The following is a 10012-nucleotide window of genomic DNA, read 5'->3' as shown; positions in this document are numbered from 1 at the left end:
CCTTTGAATCCAGACAGCAACACAGTCAGAGTCAATGGGCTGTGGGAGCATAAGTGCTCATCATCACCTCGATCCCTTAACAATACATGTTATATTACAGTAATGATTCTCAGCCATGTAATAATCCTCTGTGGGCAGATGGAGGCTGCAGAGATCTACAGCTTCATAAACCTGAATCCAGATAAAATTACGCTTTTCTTTCTCTGCTGGTGAACTCTGCTGCAGCTCTGCACCCGAGCAGCACAGTGATAGATAAGGCAGGCAGGTGTGGAGATGTGCGTTTAGGTGCTGGCAGGTGGTGTGTGCTCGTATGTGTGTGCAGCCTCTTCCAGGCACCCATCTTCAGGTTGTAGGGAGGATTTAGAGGAACGTTGGCAGCCTGCCACTAAAAACCTCCAATATGACACCTGAAATCTTTCATTTGCTTCTGTGCAGGAACAATTTCAGGTAATAAACCCACCTTTTAGCCTGCAAGGAATTTTTGTCAACACCATTTTACATCTGAGGCAATTCTGCCAAACAGCTCTCACAGGCAGAGAGCTGCCTCTAAAAGCAAAATAATGAGTCTGTATTACAATCCATTACAGCATAAACAGCTTCCTGCTTCACTGTTTCTGTGAGTGATGTGCACGGCCTTCTGTGTTAAGCACGAGAAAGAGCACATCATAAAACGGTGAGGCGATGCCAATTAGCCACATCCTCAGCGTGCTGTGCCTGCACGCCCTGCAGGAGGCCTTCATACAGAGACAGCAGCACTCCACAACAACTCACAGGGCTTTCAGGAGGAGATGTGTAAACTGCACTTAACCATCAATAGTTTCATCCTCCAGAATCACACAGTGTGTGAGAGAGAGGGAAAAAGGACGGTTTAATCCTGGCCTTAAGCCCTGGTAAAAATAGGACTGGGAGTAGAACGCGGGAGATTAGGCCAAAGGATTAACTCGCCATTTGTTTTCTAAGAGCATCCGGTGCTGGAGGCGCAGGAGGAGAGGAAGGAAGTGGAGGAGAGGTGAGGAGAAGAGAGGAAACAGCAGAGGTTAGGAAAGGAAAGGAAGGAAACAAGAACCAAGGACCGGAAACAGGATTGAAAACAAGAAGAGAGGACAGGAACAGGAAGAGGAACTGAGATGAGAGGAAATAAAATTAAATTAATCTCATTAATCAGTGAGGAAGTTGTACTCCTACTCTGTGCTGATGACCCAGTGTTACTTTCTCACACAACAAAGACTACAGCTGCACTTTGACCTCCTGGAGAAGTGCTGTTAGAATGGGGACTTTACTTTGCTTTACTTAAGCCGCTTGCCCATTGGTCATAAAACCTGATAACACTTAGCTTTTTTGCTTAATGGGAAAGGTTACAATCGGCATTCAGACCCGGGTCGAATGACTCTGCAGTCGACCCGGGTAATTATCTCCTCGGCTCGATTGGCATTAATGGGAACACAAAACTTGTGTCGACACGCTAATCTCCGCCCCCTTTCCAGCGCGATGCTATGCACTGTTGGTAACTTCAGCGACTCCTCGTCATCTCAGCTACAAATTCGGCCCGTCTCCGTCCGAGCAGCGCTCGAACATCATTGTAAATTTGTCGGCACCGAGTTTGATAAACAGACTGAACACAATAAAGACCTAACCACCATAACATCTTCACTGTTTATTAACCCTGTTTCAGGGTCAGACGGTGACGCAGTAGAAAAGAGACCAACAGGAGTATACTTCACTGACAATGTTCCCATTGCTTATAGACAATCGACATCTATAAGCAGGTCTTCCTGGGTCTAAAAAACCTGCTTCAACGCGCTCATTTCGGTGAGAGAGGGGTATTACTTTAACTTTGACAAATCAAATCATGATCTTCAAAAGAAGTCTGTAAAAACAAATATCAATCCAAATCAGGAAACACCCATATTATGATTATCTGGGGATTGAAATCGGTGCCTCTGTCCACTTTGGTCTGTAAGTGAATGCACAGAAAGAAAGAGCATTTAGATGAACCTATGCAATCTGAAGAAAAGTTTACAAAATAGAAATATTTATCAGAGTTTGGACTAAGATATTTGACAGTAATGCAACGGATGGCCCTTTATGGTAATGAAGTTTGGGGTCCACCTGGTCATCAGGAATACACTAGATGGGACCAGAAGTGGCAAAAGTACACACATCCTTACTCAAGCAGAAGGCAAAAAACGAGACTGATAAAAGTAGAAGCACTAATTCATCTTTACCAATGTAAAAGTACATCCTCTGAAATGTCCTCACAGTATAAAGTAAAAAGTTTCCCTTTTTACTGCCTGTTTGTGTACAAAGGTAAATGAACCTCAGCTCATATTTGGGAGACAATTATCATTTTAACATCAGATAAAATCACTGATAGATACACAAAGGAATCATCTCTTTTACCTGTTTTTGTTCCTTTCGTGAAGGTTGAAATCAGTCTTGAAGGATTGCAATGGTGCAAATTAAAATAATCAAAAATCACCCTTGAATGCATAAACGCTAAAGTAACATGCTTGTTTTGAAAATGTAAGGAGTAAACTAAAAATGTAGGTGGTAAAAGAAAAAACTGAATTCTGAAGTTTTGCACCATTACCTCAAAACTCTTCTTTAGCATTGTTTAGAAAATATTTTTACTCCATCTAATATTCAGTGTGAACCACAGGCAGCAGAGCCACAGATACACTTGTTGTAAAGGACAAACTGTATGTCTGTATCTCTTACTGCTGCCTCAGCATTCATTAAAGCCAGCAGCCGACAGCCAATGAAGCAAAGGCTGAACACTTAATGTTACACAGCGAATTCAATCTCAGGGAGAGATTTGGTATGCTGACATACCTAATATTTTCACACTGCAAGGAAGTCAGGCTAAGTAAAACTCCATTTATCTACATCCAGTGAAGTGAATGAGGTGGAATTGCTATCTCTTTATGTAAGACATACAGGAGGGCCTTAATGTCAGTTTTTTTCATTAATGTTTTGCAATGCTCAGTGACTTTATGACATATGTCGCTGGAACCATAAAAGCCATAAACTGCAGATTTAAACTTGTAAGTACCCTAAAGCATGCTTTTATGGGCAGATACAGAGTGTGATTAAAGAACATGTGCACATGCGCCAGGACATTATCTTTTCATATGTAGTAGCGGGCAGCTTCTGTGTAATGACAGCCTGAGGTTGACCATGGTTGATTAACTGAAAATGCAAAGGTAAAAAACTTACTAAAAGGTTAAAAACACCAGCTTACAACCAGAAATTAGGTTGCAGCCCTTCCACCTTTTTGTGACTGTAGCATTTCCAAAACGTTTTGTACCTTATTGTCATTTAGGTCCCAAAATATGCGAAGAAAAAAAGGCCCAGGTTTAAAACTGCTGAAGTCTTTACCTTAAAATTAAGCATTTTAACATGTTGTAGCCTATTGTGACTTTTAGACAACTAGACATTTCTTTTATTTTTTACAATAAATACACATTTAATATAAGAGTGTTGCATTAAGAATCACTCTGACACTTCTGTGCACTCTAAAAACCGTTTAAAATATAATAGTAATCACATCAGTATTTTAAAGAAAGAAACATATTTTATTAGATTTATTAGATTTGAACGTTTAATTCCTATTTATACGTATTCGTTTCTCTACGTTTTTGTTTATCCTGTTGGAAAGAAACTTAGGCAGCACTGTTGGGTCGTCTGGTGCCAAATCTCGCGAGAGTGTGACAAGTTTCGAGCAAAGTCAATAATTTTCTGATTTGTCAGTCTGAAAAATGCCGTTTCAATGCCAGAACGTAAGAGGCTTGTGAAAATTAGGAGTCTAACATTCATGGTGGTGTCGAAAGGACGAGAAAATAGGTCAGAATCTGTGCTCACACTCACCTCTCCCATACAATGATCTCTGATCTCTGCTCTTATTTTACTTTTGGCCCTAGTGAGTTGCCGTCGCGCCAGGCCCCGCCTCCACGGATAAAAGGCGGCTGCGCAAAGTCAGTCGGTCTTCTCCCTCGTCAACCGGAGCAACTGCTGTGTACCACTCATCCAGAGCCTCATTGTAAAGGTAATGCGAGGATTTTATTGCACTTACACGTACAGGTATGCCTGTATTGATGCACTTAGTCTTCTATAGTTTTTCGTGTTGTTCACGAAGCTCGATTAGCTGTTTGCGAGAAGGCAGTTATTTTTAGAGGGTGTGATGTAAGTCCATTGTCAAACTTCCGGGTAATGTATAATTTTATGGAGCACGTTTATTCATGTGTAAAGATATTAAACGTGTTGTAATGGTGCCATTATGGCGTAATTTATTAGGCGTTTTCCGCACTGCTTCCCCGCTGTGTTTCAATGTAAGTGATCTTCCGCACCGCACTAACAAAAGACCATGTGGCGGTGTGTGAAGGCCCCGGCCAGCTCTGCAGAGAACAGACCGTTCCTCTGCTGCTCTCGGCCCGAATTAATTAGCTAGTTTTGGCATGTATGCAGTTTCCAGTAATGAGATGTTGTCTCCAGGGGATGAAACCCCTTTCTTTGGCTCGAGGTGAGTCTGACTTGGCCCCCTGTCAAGTGCAGCCGGCAGACTGCTCCGTGACATCAGAGAACAGACAAAGTCCATTTGCGTCCTCGTGTACGTGGCGCCAAACGCCCTTCAGAAAGCTCCTAGTTAATTGTTTAACAACTGTACACACTTCTCACAACATTGCTCTTACATGCTTTGCTAATGTGCCCCAGTTTTGGCTAGGGGCCACACCTTTGAAAGAAAGTGTCATAATGGAGGAAAGTCCCAAGCTCAGGCTGTGGTTAAATAGAGGGAGGTTTGGCAGTGAATGAAGTGTGGGCAGGGACAGGCAAAATGATGTGCATCTTTATTATGTAGATCTAAAAATGTGTTCCATTACAATATATTGCATCTCATTTGATCAGTGAAAGTGTCTGCGCGTCAGCAAAAATAATTTGACACAGTACCTTTAAAGTGCAACATCACTGAATTTGGTGCATTAGTTTTTCCAGCACTGCAGCAATAAGCAGGCTTTAATCTCAGCCTTCTGCAGTTATGAATGAATCACATAAAACCAAACAGGAAGTAACATGTCTTACGTAAATGGAAAATACAGCTCACAATCTGCAGTGATTATTTTCATGTTAGATGGTCTTGGTAAGAGTTTTATTTTGCCATTGCAGGTGTTTCACATTCTTGTTTGTGAGTCACATTAGGTAATGTCAGGATCTGGCATTAGGAATCAGTATCAGGATTATGTGCTTGAGATCTAAGCCTTAATGCATTGTGGTCCAACATAAATGGTGGTGACTAGCTGCACAGAAAGATGCCAGGACTAAATATGCAGCTGCAATAAACGATTCTAAATGTTTTTATTTTTAGATTTAACTAATTAATTGTACCTTTTTAATAGTGCATCCTTAATGTTGAATTGCAGGCTGACCTTAATACATTTTTGCAGTCTCAGCTGACCTGCTGTGCATTGTAGGGCAGCACTTATTAACTGCCAATTATGTTCCTGATTAAATGGGTGAAATGATTTCCCAAGAGCTCAAGAGGGCTTCTTTACTTTGCTTGTGAATATGCAAACTACAGTGCAATGTGTTAAGATGTAAATCTTCACATCTTAGCAGCTGGAACTAATTTGTGTTTGGCTTTCAATTTTATAGAACAAAGCATTTAAAATGTTCTGTAAGCAGAATAACTTTATTTACTTTGTTTCAGCTCTAGACTTTATAGTATAGTCTAGTTATTTCCTGCTGATGGCTTGTGTGTCCTTTAGAGATTCACAGGAACCTAGTGAGGATAAAGGTCTTTACTGTGTGGGCGGGGATGTCCGTCAGTCACCCTAGTGCAGTTTAAGCACTCGGATCCACACTAACCGCGGGCGTCTTCGTCTATGTTTGTCTCTGTGCTATGGGGTCGGGGCCCTCTGCAGCCGGCCCCACCACCCACAGTGCCAAATGTGCCACAAAGGAGTGAGTGACTCTCCAGGCTTGTTTCTCCTGCAGCTTCGGCTCGCTTATTTTCCTTCATCCTTTTATTTCTGCTTTGTTTCAGAATCATGGCCGAGCTGAAGGAGCGCACATTCATCGCCATCAAGCCCGATGGCGTGCAGAGGGGCATCATCGGAGAGGTCATCAAGAGGTTTGAGGTGAAGGGCTTCAAACTCGTCGGGATGAAGATGCTCCATGTAAGTAAAACATTAATTTAAAGGGGTTGAAATGAGATGCTTTCATGAGCTGCTTTCGTAATATTTAGGGATAATTTTAACCCTGCACAGGTTATTAACACAATCATGTGAGTGCAGAGTGAGCGCTAAGACCGCCGGTGAGCTGATTAGCCCGCTTGTCTATTCCTGACAGCAGCACAACAGATTACTACCACGAGGCGAGGTCTCTGATCCTCTGACATCTGATCTGTGACTGAGTGATCAGATTTCATGGTGAAGTTAAGCAGCATCCTAAACATGCTTTATGAAAGAATTATTGTAAAAATACATCCTGTATGCCTAACTGCAAAAAATGTCCAAAGAGGAGGTAACTGATGGGAAGTAGAATAACTCTACTTGGCTCCCTCTTTAATTGCTTCCTACTGCACCACAGACGCATTAAAGTCTGATCAGCAGGACGCTCCACTTGTTGAACGTAAAACTGGAAGTTGTTTTCATGGTGCATTATCAGCCATTCAGATAATTGTATTTTTCTTTTAGTTCTGCAGCGTCAGAACATTCAGATGTAGGATGTGTTGACCATGTGACCAGGTGTGTTGTAAGCTTGTCGTGTCAGATGTGTCGGTGCTCGTGTGGAGGAAGGGTCTTTGAGTTGTGTGTAAGCTTGGGATTATTGAGCACACAATGACGGGGCTTCACTGTGGTCGGTAGAGGCCTGAAAGGTGCTTCTGTGTGCATGAGGAACTCTACAGTGGCAGGGATGCACAGTGACCTTCTCTCTCTGTAAGGGTAGTTACTGATCCAGTTAACTGACGTGTCATTTTCCAGAGCAGCGTGTCGGTGTTTCCATAGTTTCATCTGCAATTAAAATAGTGGGGTTTTTTTGTATCTTAAATGCTTCATATTTCTAAATCAGTACAACCTAAGGTTCACACTGAAGCTTTATTGGCTATTTAAAATGAATATAAAATAGTTTGTGAAAAAGGTCTTCAAAGGCTAGATAATTGACGCACCCCTGACAACTTCACATTGAGTTTTATCTGCACATGATGTGGTGTAATGATTTCATAACCGAATGTTATGTGGTGACATGAGAGACGTGAGCTTTGACTTTCTGTTGCTAAAAGGAGTAGTGTCTCTAGTTGTTGATGGGTCAGGAGCCCCTGGTAATATGATGTCTGTGCAGAGCCTACCAATCTGGTTTGTGGAAACCACAGGCTGATGCCAGGTCTTTGTTTGATGGTGCCATATATTTGATTTGATACCTTGAGATAATCTGGAAATGCATGGAAGAGTAAGGGCATGGTATGCAGCAAAGGGCTGAAATTGGGCCTAATCCTGGGCTGGACTCATCCTTCATTTGGCGCACTTTCAACCAGGTTGTCAGCAAAATCATGCTGTTGAATGTTGAACATTAGAAAACATTGACAGACTAAGTTATCATGGAACCAAAGACCTTAAAGCTTCCCATGTTATTAAATACTAGAATAAAGTGAGAGCATTGTGCAGTCTGACCTGGTAGATTACATAAAATATATCCAAGTAACTTCTGTGATTGTCCAATGTCTGAAAAGTGTCATCTCTGTCACCTGTGCTGCAGGCCTCTGAGGACCTCCTGATGCAGCACTACATCGACCTGAAGGAAAGACCATTCTTCCCTACCCTCATCAACTACATGAGCTCTGGTCCAGTGGTTGCCATGGTAAGAAGAGACAACACCACAGATTGTATAAGACTGTGTAGTGTGCCTGTTGAACCTGAAAGACTTGAGCCCTGAAAATGAGTGGAGTCATGAGTCTGCTGGGCTGTTGTGGATAATTGTCAGCTGGTACAGAAACTAAATACATGTTTAGGTCTGGTATTTTTAAACCTGGACCTTTACTCTTAGAAAAAAATGGGAGAGTTTTGGACTTGCAGCTGTAAAAGTGGCAAATCAACATGTCCACCTAAAGTGACCTTTGTTGGACAATTGCAACAATCTCAGCCTGTCTCTGAAGGCATCCTTTTTGTTATGCTTCAAAGCGTAAGATGCTTTGTTTTAACCAGAAAGTCCACCACACTCTGACGAAATAAGTAGGTAGAGCAGCAACTTCCGTGATCTGTAGGGTAAAATTATGCCTTAATCTGTCAGTTAGTTTGGATGCATCATGATGATGCAAATGATTTTAAAATGCCAAAGACGCACAATAACACAAAATGACTAACAATCAGGCAGCGGTAGATTAGCAGCTTCTGTGCTCTCAAGGAAACATCAAAACATGAATTTTATCTTTTTTTCAATAGATTCTGGTGGCTTTGAAGAGAGCTGTGAAAGGGCTGTCAGTTTGTTTGATTGGCTGTAAATCCATAAAAATTAAGTGAATTTAAAGAAGCATGTTACTCGTTAAAGCACTTTAATGACACTTTGGCCACAATAGCTCTAAAGCTGCAGGGGTCAGTCCAACCCCGCTCCTGATTCGAATGTTTTGCTCGTTATCAATCCCCCAAGACGCTTCAGTTAGTTTATAACGAGCACATCATTCAAATCAGGTGTGTTGGAGAACAGAGAAACCTAAAATATGCAGGAAGGTATCGTTTAGAGCAGGGGTCTCCAACCCTGCTCCTAGAGAGCTAAGTCATTACAACCATTTTCACCTCTGCAGGCTGAATTGATCAAGTAGGACCATTGACATTTTTACACATTTTGGGGTACAAAAAGTTTTCAGTTTAAAAAGGACTGACTTCCCCTTTGAATTCTGAGGACTTAAGTCCACTCAGAGGAATTATTGGAGATTATGGAAGTGCTGTTTATTTCAGGTGTGGGAAGGCAAGGGAGCAGTGAAGACCGGCAGAGTGATGCTGGGTGAGACCAACCCCGCTGACTCGAAGCCCGGAACCATCAGAGGAGACTTCTGCATCGACGTCAGCAAGTGAGCGCTATTTCCATCCTCTTGCCTTCCTGGAGGTCAAATATTGCTGTTTTCTTGAATGTTTTTCTCACTTTCTGCCCTCTTTTTCTCCATAGGAACATCATCCACGGCAGCGACTCAGTGGACAGTGCCAATAAGGAGATTTCCCTGTGGTTCAAAGATGACGAGCTGGTCAGCTACACTAGCTGTGCCTTCAGCTGGCTCTACTAAACCCTCTGTTGGTCCTGCAGCATCCTCACACTGACACTCTTGCCTCAGATTTCCTGTTTTTGCCCGTAGCCTAGAGGGCAGAAGAGCTGATGTGTGAAGTTCTTCATGTTCCACCGTCCTCACATTGCCATCTGCCCTCTACTCATCGTCATACTGTACTTGGATGTGGACTCTAAGGTCCAGGTCTAGTCCGGATTCATTCCTGATCTTCATTCCTTTAGAAACATTCCATTCATCCCATCGATGTACAGTTGATGACTTGAAACAGCCTTTGACTGTCGGTTTTGTTAAACGGTGAATCTGCTTTCCAATAAAACTGCACACAACACAAACGGTCTCTTCATTTCATGTCAGATTTCATGCAGCACTTTTGATCCCATGACCTGCTCCGCTTTAATGGAGGGATTAGTCAAGTTTTTAATGCAGGCTTCACATCTGAATTACAGGGGCACCATAATCTGAGATTACTTTGTTTTCCTTGCTTTCTGATAGTTATGCTCGCATGACAGCCGTGCATTTAATTCATATTTTATTTAAAATAAAAGGTAAATCTAAGGCTTTAGTCAGATTTATTCTGCATTCACATGCTCCTGAAATGGTCCAATTTCAGGAGTTGGAAGTAGTTCTTTTGACTTTTGTTCAAAAGGGGATGTGTAATTATTGCCCAGTTGCTCTAAATTAACATCAAACAGTACATGGCTTTACATGTGAGCAAAACAAATTACCATCAGCCTGATGTTTTCT

General features: G+C 42.0%; 1 protein-coding gene across 1 annotated transcript; it reads left to right on the top strand.

Annotated features, from left to right (window-relative positions):
* The first annotated feature begins 3954 nt into the window (after positions 1–3954).
* Positions 3955–9465, top strand: LOC138593768 (nucleoside diphosphate kinase A2-like). Its single transcript, XM_069664858.1, has 5 exons — positions 3955–4045; positions 6038–6170; positions 7750–7851; positions 8946–9058; positions 9154–9465. The coding sequence occupies exons 2-5, from the start codon at positions 6042–6044 to the stop codon at positions 9266–9268; spliced, it is 459 nt and encodes a 152-aa protein (XP_069520959.1). The 5' UTR covers positions 3955–4045; positions 6038–6041; the 3' UTR covers positions 9269–9465.
* Positions 9466–10012: the final 547 nt, after the last annotated feature.

Source organism: Semicossyphus pulcher, unplaced genomic scaffold (assembly GCF_022749685.1).
Source record: "Semicossyphus pulcher isolate SPU_LCO1_2020_fin unplaced genomic scaffold, fSemPul1.0.p SCAF_16, whole genome shotgun sequence".
NCBI lineage: Eukaryota > Metazoa > Chordata > Actinopteri > Labriformes > Labridae > Semicossyphus > Semicossyphus pulcher.
Note: the sequence above shows the minus strand (reverse complement) of the source record. Positions and strands in the feature narration are given on the sequence as shown.